Source organism: Bolinopsis microptera, chromosome 3, assembly GCF_026151205.1.
Source record: "Bolinopsis microptera isolate Bmic1 chromosome 3, MBARI_Bmic_1.0, whole genome shotgun sequence".
Taxonomy (NCBI): domain Eukaryota; kingdom Metazoa; phylum Ctenophora; class Tentaculata; order Lobata; family Bolinopsidae; genus Bolinopsis; species Bolinopsis microptera.
In genome coordinates this window covers 5,450,182-5,467,984 of record NC_087074.1, presented here as the reverse complement: position 1 = coordinate 5,467,984, position 17,803 = coordinate 5,450,182, and the positions used below count along the sequence as shown (strand labels likewise).

Here is a 17,803-nt window from a genome sequence, read left to right as displayed (position 1 = left end):
TCATTGCCGTTAAAGCCGCTCACCTTCACAAGATCCCGGGACATTGCTGTACTGTCCAGTTGGACAGCCACTGCACGTGCGAGTATCCGTGAAGATAACGTTACCAAAGCAGGGGCACTGGCCTGAATCCTGGTCGCACTGCAGACTTATGGAGTTGTTGGGGTCGCACTCGCAGGGGGTGCACTCTCCCAGGGTAGATAGACCGTAGTAACCCGGCTGATAGAGAGAGAGGGTTAGTTGAGGTGGGTTGTTAGTTACAGACCGTACTCCAAATATCTTATACTGGGATATACAACAGAACAAAAGTCACCATATAGGTAAAGGTTAGGGTGGTGATGGTGATGATGGTTATGATGATGATGAAGGTGATGGTGGTGGTGATAGTGATGGTGATGATGGTGATGATGGTGGTGATGGGGATGGTGATGGTGATGGTGACGGTGATGGTGATGATGATGATGAAGGTGATGGTGGTGGTGATAGTTATAATGGTGGTGATGGTGATGGTGATGATGGTGGTGATGGTGATGGTGATAGTGATGGTGATGATGAAGGTGATGGTGATGGTGATGGTTTCTTACCTGGCACTCGTCGCATTTGGATCCGACCACTCCAGGTTTACACACGCATTGTGCAGTGTAGAGATCACAGTTACTGCCCAGTGAACCTTGTGGGTCACACTGACAATCTGAAACAGTGGACCTTCACGTGACAATTTAATAGAGTAGAAGACCGGTATTAAAATCACCTGCAAGTGTGAGCACTGTGCAGGTGCAGGTGTCCATTCTCAACAGTTGCTTTAGCAACTTTTAATTATAATGTTGGCATTGAGGTGAAAGGTCATGAAATAGCCAATAAAATCATCCATACCACGACATTTTCCAATAAAGTTCCTCAGGAATCGACACAAGATTTGATTACATATCCAGGATATTATCCCGACGTAATTCCAAGAAAGGTCCCAAATATCCCAGTAAAAAAAGGACCGGCACTAACCTTCACACTCGTCCACACTATTGGGCGCCAGAGCTTGTCCGTCCGGGCACCCATCACACTTCCTCCTGTTGATCAGATCGTGGCCATCCTTACACGGACAATAGCCGTTGATATCACACTGCAGGTTACCGTCCTCTGTACCGTAAGGGTTACAGTCGCAGTCGCGGCAGTAACCGTACTCGAACCCGAAGTAGTTAGCCTCGCACTGATCACACTTGATGCCGGTGTAGTTCTCCTTGCAGACACACTCCCCAGTGGAAGAGCACCTGTCAGTACCGGTGGGGTCACACCCACAGAAATTACACTCTCCAGTGTCCGCGTCGTAGAAAGTGTTGTCCGGACAAGCGGCACATGTACGGGAGTCCGTGTACTCGCCTCCTGGCTTACACTGACACTGTCCTGAGGGGGAGGTAATTTAGTAATAATATTAATTAGTGGAGTAATCAATTAGCTGATTTAGTTATTAACATATATTCACTAATCAGTTTTGTTGCCAAGAACAAGTGAAGAAGTACCTGATACAGCATCACAACGTCTTTCAAACCCAATGGTGTTCTCTACCACGCAGTCACACGGATAACATCCGTTACTTCGGTCGTAGAACCCGTCCTGAAATATTGATAATTAATAATTAAATAAATAACAGAATTAAGATCTTGACAGTAATATTTACCTTTGTAAGCGAACTTTAAGTTTCGGAGGGACATTGGAGCACACTGTGGGAATGAGCCACCTATGTCAACAAATATTTTATTTCTATGGTTAAAATTATACGAATGACCGCATTGCCATGTTTACAGTGGCGTAGGGGTGGCCAATGCCCAGGGTGGCCAAACACCTTGAATCGCAAAACACCGCAGAAACACATTTTGGTCACCACTCACCACTCAAGTTAAGAGGTTAACAGAATAACCCTCTAAAACATTTCTCTAGGTCACGCTCACCTTACACTGTACTAACCTTGCACTGAGTACACTTGTCTCCCATGAAGTTTTCCTTGCACTGGCACTGACCACTGGTGTAGTCACAGTTCTCTGATTCTGACCCTTCACCGTAACATCTACACGCTGAGGGGAGAGGGTTACAATGTTATACCTCCTTATATGGGCATCACGTGGTTGAGAGGGTTACATATCAACAAAGGGTATAATTATGCCGTTTTCTGGTGCTTGAACTAGGCACCACTCAAAAATCAGAGGTTTTCGAGAACTTTTGACACATTTATGACAAATTTTGGTATTTTAAGTGGTTTCAAAAGGGGGTTTCTGGGGGCCAGTGATTGGTTCGAATGGTTTCCGGTGGTTTTCAGGGATAGTTCTTGACCCAAAAAAGAAATTCGGGTAAAATAATTCAAAATGTCAAAAATGGTTTTTTAGCCCATTTGTCACAAATAAAAACGGCAGAATTAATGATGTCATTGCGGGAAATTTTTTAATAAAATGGTGTTTGGCGTTAATGATACGGAGCACCTTGAAAATATTTCCTTGTGTTTTACAACTCACGTGAGCATCTGCTGGTGACAACATTGAAAAACTCTCCAGGAGGACATCCGTCGCACTTGACCGAGTCGAATATAGACTTATCAGGAAGACAGTTACACTCTCCGCTTATCTGGTCACAACTCAGAGACCCCTCCACGGTTCCCCACTGGTTACACTCACACGGTTGACAGAAGGGGAAGTTGAAGAATCCTTCCTGTGATGGTGAAATTTTACTAAGATAGCCTAGAATAACACAATGTGAGGCTTGAGCACAGGTGTTACTTTTAACTTTTAAGCCACCCAGTTTTTCTTGTAATATAAAAACAATAATTTTGTTAAAACGTGTACGGTAATTTTCTGCAAAAACCTTTCTATGCACTTTCTTATCTTAAACGGTTAGACTTAAATATAATTATATTTGTATTTAAAATCGTTTGATAGCCGATACAAATGTAAGGAATCTTAGGTAAACATAGATAAGGTTGCTGATGTTGTCATGACAACTTACCAAACACCTATCACACTTCTCTCCGCCCACGTTTTCTCTACACACGCAGTCCCCAGCATCGTCACATGGTTTCTGGGGGTACGCAACTCCGTACGAGTTACACGAACACGCTGAAAACATAAACAGTCAGACTAAAAGGTACAAACTCGGGTAGGTACCACGGTACGTGATGTAGTAGTTGTTCTAACTAAACGGTCTACTTTAAAGTACGTATTGCGATACAAAGGTAAACTTTATACAGTTCTACAGGTTGACCCAGAATAATTTCCATGTAAGCACTGATTGAAGAAAGTAGGAAGTAAGTAGGAAGAAAGTTAATAAGCACACAAGTATCAGGTAAGTAGGAAGAGGATTAGTTTTATTCTACACCCTATTTTTACACCACAATCTGTATGCAGGATCTGCACTCGGTAAAAAGTTAATTCTGGCCCACCCTGTCGTCCAACTATCAGACCTGCTCAGATGCACAACAAATAACCACCTCACCAATTATTTTGGTCCAGTCCACCTCCGCAGCTAGTATCAGAAAATCCAGTACAGCAGTAAGGAGCTTGACCATAGTTCCACTCAACTCCTCAACTCAGCGCACAGGCCAGGTTGTAATTGTGTAGGAAATTGGTTTAAGCAAAACAAAAAGTGTAAACGAAACAAAAACGACGATTTAAGGGCAAGCGAAGCTAAATAATAACACCTGGCAAGACCAAATCGTCTGTAAACCGAGCTCCGGAGCCGAGTAAATACTGCTTGCTAAATATTGCAGTTCTTATTTGGTTTCCAGCCAAGGACCGCACACGCCGTTGAAATCAAACGAATTGTACGCTCACAACGTACTATGTACATACAATGTCAGTTTGAGATCAAAAGTCCCCTGGAGTTAGACGTTAATAGCTTTATCATAAAATTCATCATGCTCCAGTAACCTAATCAAGAGCAAGTGCGCCAGTAAAATAATGAGATAGCGATTGTATTACGGTCTAAAAAGAGAAGAGCGGTTATCTAAAACAGGTGGTGGTCATGTCCAATGAGATTAAGGGTGAGATGTTGGCCGGGAACTTGCTTCAACCACACCCCACCAAATCCTAAATAGTCTTCTAAGGCATGGCTTGTAACCAGTGACATGTTTTAACTGTCTCGAAACTGTTTCGCTTGATCGAATAAACTAGACAAATAAACTATCCACGGCGTAAAGTGAATCGCAAGATTCAGATTTAATTGAAACACCACGTACAACTTCAAGCTGGACAGAAGTTAATGCTAATAGAAGTGGTCCACGAAGAAAGCGCTTTCTAGAGCAAGAGAGCTTTAGGTAAGCTCTCGGTAGATTTTGAAATTCATGAAAACATTCATTGCACAAAGTGATATGCCTGCACAGTCTAGATGATAAAACCGGGCAAAATGCCAGTTTTCTTAATTAACCAAAATAATGACTGGAACCCTACGTTGTGCAGCAGGCACGATGTTCCCTTGGAGGGAGCCCAAGGAGAGGCTGGTAGACAGCTCTTACATATTATGACGGTAAATGTTGACAAAATTTACCATGCTTATGACAATTTCAAAATTTTAAAAATATATTCTATAATGAACGAAACCAAGGAACTAAGTATTAGTTAATACAGAGCAAATCTCTCATCAGATCGACAACAAATTCCTTGCCCCAAACACTAACCTCTCTTAAACTTGAGCCAGCCATGACTCTCGACACGTCCGTACTTATTCTCTCCGAAGCAGGTGTACCTGCCCTCGTCCGATAGCTGGAGGTTCATCAAGTCCAGGAGGACTATGGTGCTACCACCGGTCGGTGCTGTACCGTATTTTGGGAAAATTACCTGGGGCGGTGGTTTCAGGAGGAGCAAGGGGTGAGTTACTATTGGTTACTATTAATGACATTTAATTATTTTGGCTATGAAGAATGTTAACTTGGTAATAGAACAACCTGACTTGTGTTTTACTTGACATAATAAAACTGTTGTAGTATTATATTATATTGTTCATTTATATGTACTAACCTATTGATTGTTCTATAGGTCCCTTTATGATTTGATCTAGTTCTCAACAAACGGCTACGTGCTTTATTACCCACACAAGCAATCATTACAAAACCAATCCACCTCAAAATGCCAACTTACTGTGATAGGGCTTTCCTCCCGGTTATGTTTCATAGCTACATGAGCGAGGGGGTTGCCTTTAACTTTGCAGTAGAACTGGAAGTCCTGTCCGACCTCCACCGAGTGGTTGCCAGGTCCTTTATAGACTACGGGGGGTCCTATGGATATTGATGAGGCTCCTCGTTTTGATCTGTTTATACTCTCTCCTGCTACCACTGAAAGAAAGGGGGTTAGCCGGTTATATGAAAGGGTATTGGAGGTTGTGTAATGAGAATATTTTTTGAAATATGAGAATCAAAACTCCAAATTTAGCCTTACATCGTGATGTAATAATAAAAGAAAAAGAAAAAGGAAAAACTGTTGATGCTTATTTGAATCTGTCTGACTTCATGAGTCTGCATTATGTTGTAGCACACATTACTTATCTAATCATTTTGCTATGATTATTTTCTCACCTGACAACACGAAGACAACCACTACAATCTGTATGCCAGCCATCTTGCATCTGGCCTGTAGGAAAAGTGTAAAGTAAATATTTATTCAAATTGGGAAAAACTCAAAACATGTAGCCTATGTTGTGAACAATAAATATTTTTATCGATTTAAAAATAAAAGTCTTAAACTAAAAGCTAAGACTTTGAAAGTATATAACTTTCAAACTAAAAGCTAAGACTTTGAAAGTATACAACTTGAAAAGGAAAAGCAAATATATGGCAAATAGGGGAAATCGATAAACAGTGCACATTTTTAAACGAAGGTAAAAAACACGTAAGGAACAGAACCTAGCCAGCAAATATACTGGAGGAGGGCTGATTAATTACTCTCTGAAAGATGAACTTGACAGTAAAACTTAACGTCAAATAACTAATTATATGCAGTATGTGCATAACTTGCAAGCCACATAAAACCACGGGATCCTATCTCCCAAAATATCTCCATCTTCCCAAATACCACTGATACAGTAGAACTTCTGAACTGGGATATGACCGATAGAGCAAGCTGGTATATGCACTTTTCTCTCTCTATCTGCATCTCTTATCAGTTCAGTGTCTTGTTTTCTGCGTTTAGTGAGTCAGACAGTCCTTTTACCAATAAAGCGTTTACAGGATGTATAATGCAGGCTGTCTAGACGTAGTGTCATATCGAGTGTTATCAGGATTGTAGAGGTATTACAGTTGGGTCATGATTTAGTGTCAAGTGGCAGGGTGGGGTAGGGCTTCAGAGGAGAAGAGAGAGAGAGAGAGGGTGATGGTGACTGGAGAGGTTGGGTTATAAGTAGATCATGAAGATATTTGCACAGTGCAAGGGAAGCCATCATGTCTTAGTAACATGGGAATCACAGTTTACTTCACATTAACTGTAACCGCTGTAACTGTTATGTAACCGCTGTAACTGTTATGATTCGTGAACCTTCAATGAAACTAGAGCTTTCCCGGAATGTGGCGAGCCAAAATTTGAAACCTCCAGCCGAGGTAGGGAACAAAATCGAGTCGATTGCACTCCTTGGGAATGACGTTTGAAGCATTCCGAACTCAATGATATTAACTGTCTTATGTGCACCCAATCCTCTTAATCAATTTAAGTTAAATATTTTTGGACACGTGACGACGATGCTGAGGTTTGTATAACTGACGCTGTATGTTGTCAGTTGTCACGTGTCAAAACAGACCACACCTAACAAACACTATGCAAAACTCACGTAACGGTACATGTCCAAATAATAAAATAATAAAGCCAAAAGGATCACAAAGATGAGAAGAAAAGCGCCAACCGCAAATCATTAAAAAACCTTCCAAAAGCGACCAAACAGGCTAAACGATGATTAGTGGCGAAGTATTATAACATTGATACACTTGGAAATGTAAATATAAACAAAGCCACCCATTTCAACAACGTCTTGTCATGTCAGTCTAACACAAACACACCTCTTGAGCTTGTAACTCTTGCTTTCTTTAACAAATTATCGGAATTGAAATGGATCCTTGGTACTATAACATGCACCAGGGGGACTTTTTGTAGGTCAGTTAGAGTACTTTTAGTACGGTTGTGACAAAATGAAATTAATACAGTTGCAACCAAGTTCGATTAAAATGTAAATTAAAATGTGACAACTTTACATTATGACGAACTGAGAGAAAACAACGTCAAAAAAGAAACGCGCAGTTTCAAACGTGAAGTGACGTCGACAAAACCATACAACAGTTTGCAGCACGGGTCACACTGCAAGTGTGAATTAACACAAACATAAATGCTTCGCTGCATCCCCCCGTGTAAATATGATAATTAATTTGATTTGCACGGCATATGTAAAGTTATAAGGGCAACGTCGACGGTTTTCACAGCTGCAGGGTGCCGGTTTGCAGGACTGTAAAATATTATTTGCAACATCTCTCCCCCCTAATTATTCAGTGACGGGATATTTGGAGAGCCTGGAGTCTCTACCTCGTGATAGTGTGAAGTACCTTCAATGTGACCTGTGTATCTGAAGGTACGCTGGGTATGGAGAGGCAGGATATTGAGGAATTGCTAGGGGGACAGAATATCTAGAGAAATATAGAGAATAAAGAGAACTGGCATAAATTGAGTGTAAGGATTTGGGAAATGTGGAGAACTCCAGGTTTGCTGATTTCAGGACAAAAATAGCTTTTTTGTAATCAAATACAGACAATCTAGCTAGACAAAACATTGTCTGTTTGATCTGAGCCGCGGGAAACACGGGAAATAACGCGGGAAAACACGAACATCTACACAAAAAACAAGAGGTGAACTCCCCAAAACGGACAATATCTGGGAAGCAGCCCCGCCAAACACACTCAATCCCCACTGTGCTGGATTGAGTGCTGACTGTACATGAAACTTTGCCCTGCTCGCTGGTGCAGCCTGTAGCTGGAGACCTTCCTTTGCAGGAGAGGCTGAAAAACAATTAGATTATTGTTTGAAATCTAATATGAGACGCCCCCGTGAAAAAGGAGGTTGCCCGGCCCCGGGTATAATCGAATATATTATATAAGGTAGAGGATTGGAGGAGTGTAAGTTTCCAGCAGGAATAATATTCTGCATATATCGGGTGCAGAGGGATGATGGTGCTAATTGTTGCGGACCTGCACAACTGATGTGCACAAACTATAAATAAACACCATTATTATGTACAATAATCGGGAGGTAGGGTAGGTTTATTATGAGTGTTTATATAATTTCATGCCCAGACCGCGGGAGGTCTCGGTGACCCTCCCGGTATAATTAAAATCTAATCCTGACTTTCAGCAAATGTAATTGTACTAGTAATCATGAAAAAATGCGGCAGACAATAGGGTGACGCATATCGACAGGAATACGTATTACGTACACGGCGCAAAAAACGTGTTCGCCCAAGTTCGTCCGTCATACTATGGAATATGGACGAGACCGGTCTTATCAAAAGACCATGTTGGATAATGACATAAACGTACCGTAATATATCAGAGGGATGAAGTTACCAGTTAACTGATAATGGAGCTGTTAAGCAGCTTGCTTGATGGAGTACTGCACCCTCAGGGGCAGCTAATTATCCTAATTAGGCAAGCTAATCAATGCTTAATGGGGTGGAACGTTTAACGGTACCCAATCTCACCAGGTAAAACATAGTTTAAGTTAATTTTAATATTTACGGAAATAATTACGGGATGCGTCTAATTTTAAGATGAATTTGCCTTGGAACCGAACTACTTCCTCTTCAGTCTTCAACGTGTAAAATATTACTTCCTCCTCATTAAATAGAGAAAATTCATTCAAACAATATATGTACAAAGATTAATTCAACTAGAGATAACTAACTAAGGTTAATAGGTTATACACCCTCAAAAATATAATTCCATTAATAAATTAAAATTGTGCTGAGACTGGTTCTTAGTTCATGAAGAAACTGGGAAAACCTGATTCTTAGCAAAGCCTGGTTCTTGTGATGTCAGGTTTTTGCGTTTAATTATGTTAGTAAAAAGTGGTCATTAAAACAATTAACATCTTTAAAATGCATCGATTGGAGAAAATTGGTAACAAGAATTACTGTTTAAAAACCAGCTGCGAAGGGTTTAGAAGACAACAGCGGAAAGAATACTTTTCAGATCGGTGGTTTTTACTAAATCAACTTCATACACATTACACATTACACAATACACATGGCTGCCAAACTTGAAAGCTAGCTTTATACACTCAGAAGCGCGAAATCCCCAGAATATTTACGGGATGCGTCTAATTTTAAGATGAGTTTGCCTTGGAACCGAACTACTTCCTCTTCAGTCTTCAACGTGTAAAATATTACTTCCTCCTCATTAAATATATAAAATTCATTCAAACAATATATGTACAAAGATTAATTCAACTAGAGATAACTAACTAAGGTTAATAGGTTATACACCCTCAAAAATATAATTCCATTAATAAATTAAAATTGTGCTGAGACTGGTTCTTAGTTCATGAAGAAACTGGGAAAACCAGATTCTTAGCAAAGCCTGGTTCTTGTGATGTCAGGTTTTTGCGTTTAATTATGTTAGTAAAAAGTGGTAATTAAAACAATTAACATCTTTAAAATGCATCGATTGGAGAAAATTGGTAACAAGAATTACTGTTTAAAAACCAGCGGCGAAGGGTTTAGAAGACAACAGCGGAAAGAATACATTTCAGATCGGTGGTTTTTACTAAATTAACTTCATACACATGACTGCCAAACTTGAAAGCTAGCTTTATACACTCAGAAGCGCGAAATCCCCAGAATATCCAGAGCTAGCGCAGCTAAACCCCCTTTCTGCATCGAACGGTTCACCACATCTTCAGAGCGCATCCTATCACAAGGCGTACAAGTCTACCAGGCGTCTAGAAGGATGTAAAAATAAACCCTTCCGAAACGTGTGATCATGAAGCGTGGAAAGCGGGAGAGTCGAAACAGCTAAACTCACACTAACGCATAATAATGAAGCAGCATTAAACGGGATGCCGTAGAAGAGCACAGTGTGCAGCACCACCTCGCAGTGGCAGCAAACTAGCGAGAGTGATAATTCGTAGACAGCACGGCTCAGAGTGGCCTGAAGAGGTTGATTCACCGTACCAGTTCGCACTGATTTAATCTCCACGCTCCTATTAACCCACATTGTGAGGCTGTGAAATCTAATCACGATCTCACTGGAAGGCTCCTTTTTCATGAATAGATACCATTACCCGATCGAAGCCGACGTGAAATTGAGTTAGCCTCTTAAATTCGAAACATCGGATCATGGAAAGTATTTTCCCCTTAATAGATATTAGTCCACCGGATATTAGGGAGGGGAAAAAGTAAAACTGCCGTCCTGTTACCAGATTACTCATGATCCTTCATCCGGACTGCGGACACTGTCCAGGGTGGGGTAGCGGCCGGAAATGTTTCAAAAAGAGCGGGACACCATCGATACACTGCATTTCCGGCATTATTATCTCTGAATGAGGCGATTAGCATAAACTATCTTAGGTGGGTTTGTATGTGATAATATGACCTTGAAATATAATCCTGATAAAGGTCTTTTGTCTATACGGCGTGTCTTGAAGATCAGTAATTTAGTTTTTTCTGTACAATCTGACAGTGTAAATCAGCCAAAGAAAAGGACAAATTGGAGAGTAAAAGACGCGATATGACTGCAGTGGACTCGGACGTGACGAATCACTAATGAGTTTCAGTTGCAGAGATAGAATCAATGTTCAGCCATTATTCATCATCCTTAGGTATTACGCTCAAAAGCCTAGATTTTTACAAGGCTGACACTATTATTCTACCTAACTTACGAGACATATTTAAAAGGTACGAAAGTCGGTGGTTTTCCGAAAAAAACACCATATTTTCGGACTACCAAAATTTAGGTCAGCATCATTATTTTCCCCAAATTATTTTTCACGTATTCTCTTTAATTATGACTTAGTCGATTTACTATCAATATAGTAAGTACTAAGTTATAAATATGATTCATCTAACAAATGAAAGCTAGTATTCGATCATGAATGAAATAAAAATGATTTTAAGAAATTTCGGGAGTGGTGGAGGATAACAAACACCGGCGGTCTCCTATTCCGTCTGGAGGATTGGAAGTCAAGTTAAAACTAACTTTCAAAGGCGCCGGAGAAACTACTTATAAGATGAAACAGCTTGTTAGAGGTGCCTACACCTGGGACTACACTGGAGAGAGAAACGTCCCTGAACCAGAAGATCAAGAAGAAATTGACTTCTAATTTTTCAAATTTCATATTTTATTTTATTGATTTTCTCAAATATTGGGTTTTATTTTTGTAAAATAAAGAAATGAAAAAAATCCCCAAATACCATGATTTAATTTGGGGTACGAAATGCGGTGGTTTTCGGAAACAAATCCCATATTTTCGTCCCCAAATCATTTAGGTCACCGGAATTATGTCGATTATAAAATGAAATATGTCTCGTAAGGTAATTCTATATTTTTATACAAATTGCACATTTGGTTGAAATGTTATGGATATTGGATATAGAAATGAATAGCTGCAATTTACCAATAGGGAAAAATTGGCATTTTTTAAAACAGAGATACTAGAAAAAATAAATAAAGATCGACGAGAAATGTATGAAAAAACACTTGCATAATTTCAATCCGAATTTGGCAGCGTTCTCATTTTGCGTTAGGGGTCGTTCACATATTACGTAATCAATCTTTTAAGTAAGAATTTGTGAAACCCCTTATATCATCTTAATTTGCAATTTGGGGATATGTGGGTCACTGCTGTATAACTAATTTAAATTTTACAGATAAGATTTATGCAGTAATCGCAATACTATATTCTATTGGATAAACTAACAGATATTATTTTATCATATCACAAATCAAACCCAATCACAGCAGGGTTAATTAAAATTATTATTCATTACAAATTGGTTATTAAATAAGGATTGGCCAGACCTTTAATTAATTTGATAAAGAATATTAACTACTTAATACTTATAAAACTATTTATCCTTAGGGTAAGGCACATAATTTTGTCAGGGTACCTAATTTTGTCATTTTGCTCTGAAAAACTGCCTCGGCTCGGAATTTCAGCTTGAAAGAAAAGGATTGTGTATAAAAAGAAAGCTTAGACTTTGCTGAAACTGCTCGTACAAAGTTTAAGTTTCTAGCTCTTTTGCATCTGTGTCAAAAATGAAGGGGAAACTGTTAACCCGAAAAATAAATAAGATCCTTAAGGTTTTCTTAAGGAATTTTCAAAATTTTGATTTATTGCTATTTCAAAAGTAATTGAGCTAGCTTCATGCCATTGCATATTTCAAATATCTTCTACAGCAGAAGTATACGTACAAATTTTCAAGTCTCTAGCGCAATGATTGTTCAAGTTACAGAGGGTGACAAAATTAGGTTCGATTTTGCCAAAAGTACCTAATTTTGTCAAAAAAATCGACCTTTCTCAAATTTCTTGTAAATCACAGATTGTGTTGAAAATGGCCTTATACAACTATTCTGAAGTTTTTTTGCCCATAGGATATGTATAAGGCACTTATAATAGCATAACACTTATAATAGCATATTTTCGCCGAGAAATATTAGGTGGATAATCTGATTTTTTCAATCTAAAATGACTAAAAAAATATTTGATGAAATTACTAAGCAAGTGATCTATCTACAGACATGAAAATTTCAACCTAGGCCTAGAACCAATCGTTTTTCAAGATGCCAGTGGTTTCAGGGGCATTCGGGGCTATTTTCTAAGATTAGATACCCAAAAAGTGTCATCTTTTCATCAAGCTACAAAACTATGAAAATATCATATCTTTGGGATTTTTGAGGTCAATGTTGGTAAAAAAGCGCTCGAATGATGCATCCAGGTAGTCTAAAATACCGAGAAACGGTTACTTTTTGCACAATCTTCAAGTGACAAAATTACGTTCGGGGTGACAAAATTAAGTAAAGTCACCTAATTTTGTCATTTTTTCAAAATAATTTTTTTGAACATCTTCAACCCCAGCAATTTCGATCATTTTTGTGTTAGAACTTGCCTAGACTGTCTACTATAACATGGTGGAGGTTTCATCTAAATCGGAATTTCAGACGAGGTTAAAACCCATGGTTTATATCAGACAGTCGGAAAATTGCCAAAAAATGACAAAATTATGTGCTTTACCCTATTCGAATCTGTAGCTCGATTTTAATTATAATAATTCAGGCACTTATAAAATTTGATATTAGTTGTGCTGTTGTGGCACTAACTCTACTTTAATCGAGGCTAAGTAACAGGTTGGCGACTAAGGAGTCCACCCGTTGTAGGATACAAGTGAAGGTCACCTATATTCTTATATAAATGTATTCATGGCTCCTGCACACATTTATCTTTGCCGGATTAAGTAAATAGTATTACGATTTTATCAAAATTACACGTTTAAACGTTTAATTAGGTACCATCGAACCATCAGCCCGCTGCCTCGGCTTATGAGTTGTTCCCTCATTAATTATTTTACTACTATACCGGTGTCCTAGGTTATAAATAGATAAAAGTAACCGTGGGCCAGTGCGATCCGAGCCACAGCTTTAAATAATGATCAGTTTTATTCAGTTCTTAAAGGTCTTAACGTACGTTTGTGATAAAGTAGTCCGAGAAACTTTCCATATATTGACCTACTTATGTATGTACAGAATTTATTATGGCTTGCTAGCGTTCGGGTTCTTTGCCTGCTTTGTGATCGGACTGCCTGGAAACTGTCTACCTTTGAGATATTTCGTCATCACAAAAAAACGAAATCTGTCAACTCTTCTTTACATAGTTGCCTGTTCTACTTCTATCGATATAGGTTCCTCCGTCATTCACCTTCCATTTGCTTTTAATCTGCTGAACACCACTCTAGAGTTAGACGGGTTCCTGCTATAGTTATTATAATCTATATCAAAGCTCTCCAGAAAATTGCGGCCAAATATGGTCTTGATATATGCAGCCCTTACAGCTCATAATCCAAATTAACAACAATGACCGATCAATTTCAACCTTACATCTCTAATTCTATGCATTAATTTCTTGCTTAGCATACATTTAATATTGTCAGTGTCTTCTTCAAGGGAAGATGATATCGGGAATTTATTTTAACTTAATTTTTAATTCCAGTATATGTTTGTTTGAATGCAGCCTTCGATGATTCGCACTCAGCTTTGTCTCCTCGCCCTCTCTCTATTGGCTCATGCTGAAGGTTAGCTACAATTTTACAGGGAAATATTTTGATATTTTAAGTAAAAAATAAATTGCATTGTGAACTATTTTACCAAACCCATAATCATGGGTCAGGGTAGAATGGACCGCTGCCAGTATCTTTCTTTCCCAAAAAGAAATGATATTAATTTGAATGACCGTTCTCAAATGCAAAATTATACGGAGAATACAATCGGTCGCTCGCTTTTCCCATTCATTTACAATTGTAATAGACAAAGGAGCACTACCCGAAGGCAGCTGTACTCGGCAATAACGATTCGATAAATCTTAGCTAATTGGACACTAATAACCGCCTTTATCCCGAATTACTGGGTATCGGCTCGAAAGCAACCCAAAAAGATTTTACAGAGATTTGGTTAAATGTTATAATGTACAGTATAAAGTAGATCTTGGAGCATTTGACAAGGCCTGTTTTTCATGGTGACAACTCAAAAATTACAAAACTTGATCTTACTCTATAGCAACACCTAAGACTCTTAAATCGTAAGTGGACATTTGTTTTTTGAGGCACAAAATCTATTAGCAATCTAAAGCTACTAGCCGGAATAAAAATCTTCTCCCATTGTGACAATCGTCCTTCTAATAATAACCACGGAATCTTTATAGTCGAAGAGGGATGTGTTAAAGAAAGCTACGATTTCAATGGAGCTGACATCAAACAGGTATGATATATTTAATAATCTGAGCGGTACTGATTTCGAGAGATATCGAACTATCGACTGAAGTCTTCTACGTTTAGGCATATTACAGCGTCAGTAAAGATAAAACAAGCCAACATTTTCGAAAATAACACCAAAAGTCCAATCATCTTCTCGACCCGAACCACATCTCAGGTTGATAACGTGGTGTCCATAGAGGACTGTACAGCATTGTGTGATGACCAGACTGGCTGTGTTTCAGTCACCCACCGACCAGCCACCTCCCGGTGCTGGCTGAAGAACAAAGAGTTCGGTGCTAATCCTCAGGATATGGCAGGAGTTAACAGCAGAAATCTCAAATGTGGAGGTTAACTGCGTTAATTAGTTGATTACTTATTAATTTCATGATCGTGTAGGTTAGTTTATCAAATTATTTTAATTCTTCTTATCGACAGCTTTATTTCCTTCATTTTCCATGTTATGCAATCCGAGCAAATATCAATAATAACCATTAATAAGCTCATTTTATCCGCAATTACTCGTTTCAGAGCAACAATTCACGATGAAGGTGGTTTGTGACGATGAGATGACACTCTGGGTTGATGGAGTTCAGATAGACGTAGATGGGCAAGGGGTCTACGACCAGGTGTCTACTCTTAACATTCCTTCGACCACTCAGGTGCTAGGGATTAAATGTGTTAACATAGGAGGGGGTTATGGGATTATGGCCGCCGTCGAAGATGCAGCAGGGGACAATGTTCTCATGACTGACAACTCTTGGAGTTGCTCAAATACAGCTGATGATGGGTGGGAGAAAGCGGACTTTGTTGAAGGAGACAACTGGAAATATGCAGCATCTTACAGCAACTCTGGCTATATCCCCGATGGAGCACCATGGAGCTCGATGTCAGCAAATAAACAAATCATCTGGACTGATAGCCCCGCAGATACCACTGTTTACTGCCGAAAAGTCCTCCCATCGACAGGTAAGGACTTACATTTATAAAATAAGGAGATGAAAACAATCCCCAAATACCATAAAGGATTAAGGCTACAATTTCCGCTATCCACATTTAAGATAAGCAATTAAAGTTTTCCAAAGTTAAGAGATCGGACCGATCTCTTAACTTTGGAAAAGTTTAAAGTGGAGAAATATTTCAAATTCCGCTCTAATTTGGCAATGAGCGAATTTGCAATAATTTGGTTAAGTTTTCAATATACAACTATGATACTATCACTATAATATGTATTACTAATACTGTCTATCAGAACCACATATTTCAGTTGATGGTGGATGGAGTGATTTCGGTGGTTGGTCTGAGTGTTCTGAAGATTGTGGGACAGGAACACAGAATCGAACTAGATCCTGCACAAACCCTACTCCTGAACGCGGTGGAAAAGAATGTGAGGGAGGTAGCACTGAGACTCGGGAATGCAACACACAAGGATGTCCTGTGAATGGTGGATGGACTGATTTCGAAGAATGGCCCGGTTGTTGTACAGAATGTGGTACAGGAACACAGACCCGAACTAGAACCTGCACAAACCCTACTCCTGAACGCGGTGGAAAAGAATGTGAGGGAGGTAGCACTGAGACTCGGGAATGCAACACACAAGGATGTCCTGTGAATGGTGGATGGACTGATTTCGAAGAATGGCCCGGTTGTTGTACAGAGTGTGGTACAGGAACACAAACCCGAACTAGATCCTGTACCAACCCTACTCCTGAACACGGTGGAGAACAATGTGAGGGATCAGCTACAGAAACGCGGAGTTACGATACCCTTATCCTCCCATGTCCGAGTAAGATTCTACTGACACAACTAGTCACAGTTCACTACAAAGTTCACAATATTATTACATATCATTACATAACATTTATATCAAGAAATATATGCAAATATCTTTTAATACAATAACATTTTAGCGGTACATACGTAAGTGTAGGTATATATTGCATATTGGTATATAAGTATATACGAAGAGATGAAGTGTCTGAAACAAAGAAACAAAAGCTGCTACCAAGTTGAGAAAACATCAGCTTATTTTAACTTAGATATCAGAATTTAGGTACGATTTCAAAGTTAATAAAACAACGAAAACTAAAGGACGCCTGAACGCGGGAAAGATTGCACAGGATTCTATTAAGAAACAAAAAGTAAACAAGTTGTCTTCGATGTAAGTAAGTTCAAAGACCGAAATACCCCACCCCCTGTGCCCCCCCCCCCCCCCCTGTCATCTAGATTCTAAACACGTCAAGCATATGACGTTAGCAAGTAACAAGTAACATTTGAACCGAAAGTAACAGTACTTTCTTGACGAAAGTCAAATACAAGGAAATACTTTCGAGAAAACCATAGTATATAGGTAACTTCTAATATACAAAAACAATACATTGATATAATCTAACAATATAAGTTATGAACTAAAATGAACTCTTATTCTTGTTGTACCTCCAACTGTTTTCAGGTGAAGCTGATGAGAATGCGATCTCCTCTACAAAGCAGATTATAAGTCGAAAAGATCAATCATAATTCAAAAACATTATTCTTAAATAACAACTATATTGTCCAATAGATATTGCACTGGATTTTAAAACTTTTTCATATTTGTTCTGAATAGAAGATGTGAGATTAACCAACTTTCAAAATAGAATATTTGAACTTTAAATGTTTGGTATAGCATATTCAACTATCCTTCTTAAATAATATAATCTTTATCAACTGTTAAACTGTTTTTGTTATTTTCAACTGCAAACTCAATTTAGGATTTGATTCAGATGTACAGTACACGTATACCTATAAATGTTATGTATCGTGAAAAGCTAAGTTGGGTGAAAGTTTACTTAAAATTTAATTAAGG

At 38.8% G+C, this 17,803-nt stretch overlaps 2 protein-coding genes across 2 annotated transcripts in view; one reads left to right on the top strand and one right to left on the bottom strand.

Moving 5' to 3' along the window:
• Positions 1-10,976, bottom strand: part of LOC134813553 (neurogenic locus notch homolog protein 1-like) — a 44,961-nt gene extending 33,985 nt beyond the window's left edge. Inside the window, exons 1-11 of the mRNA XM_063821382.1 lie at positions 10,973-10,976; positions 5,546-5,602; positions 5,112-5,305; positions 4,652-4,811; positions 2,986-3,095; positions 2,499-2,691; positions 1,957-2,063; positions 1,512-1,605; positions 997-1,395; positions 582-688; positions 24-216 (exon numbers count right to left, since the gene is read on the bottom strand). Coding sequence (XP_063677452.1) covers positions 24-216; positions 582-688; positions 997-1,395; positions 1,512-1,605; positions 1,957-2,063; positions 2,499-2,691; positions 2,986-3,095; positions 4,652-4,811; positions 5,112-5,305; positions 5,546-5,588 — 1,600 coding nt within the window. The 5' untranslated portion in view covers positions 5,589-5,602; positions 10,973-10,976. The remainder of the gene's footprint in view (positions 1-23; positions 217-581; positions 689-996; positions 1,396-1,511; positions 1,606-1,956; positions 2,064-2,498; positions 2,692-2,985; positions 3,096-4,651; positions 4,812-5,111; positions 5,306-5,545; positions 5,603-10,972) is intronic.
• Positions 10,977-14,274: 3,298 nt separating this feature from the next.
• On the top strand, positions 14,275-17,475 carry LOC134813124 (coadhesin-like). The gene is made up of 5 exons (XM_063820811.1): positions 14,275-14,283; positions 15,137-15,308; positions 15,490-15,927; positions 16,226-16,744; positions 17,411-17,475. The coding sequence occupies exons 1-5, from the start codon at positions 14,275-14,277 to the stop codon at positions 17,473-17,475; spliced, it is 1,203 nt and encodes a 400-aa protein (XP_063676881.1).
• Positions 17,476-17,803: the final 328 nt, after the last annotated feature.

What these genes read in the sequence shown, in the direction of transcription:
- LOC134813124 (XM_063820811.1), top strand. An exon ending in AAAAGTCCTCCCATCGACAG is followed by an intron (nt 15,928 to 16,225) that starts GTAAGGACTTAC and finishes CACATATTTCAG; the next exon opens with TTGATGGTGGATGGAGTGAT. An exon ending in CCTTATCCTCCCATGTCCGA is followed by an intron (nt 16,745 to 17,410) that starts GTAAGATTCTAC and finishes AACTGTTTTCAG; the next exon opens with GTGAAGCTGATGAGAATGCG.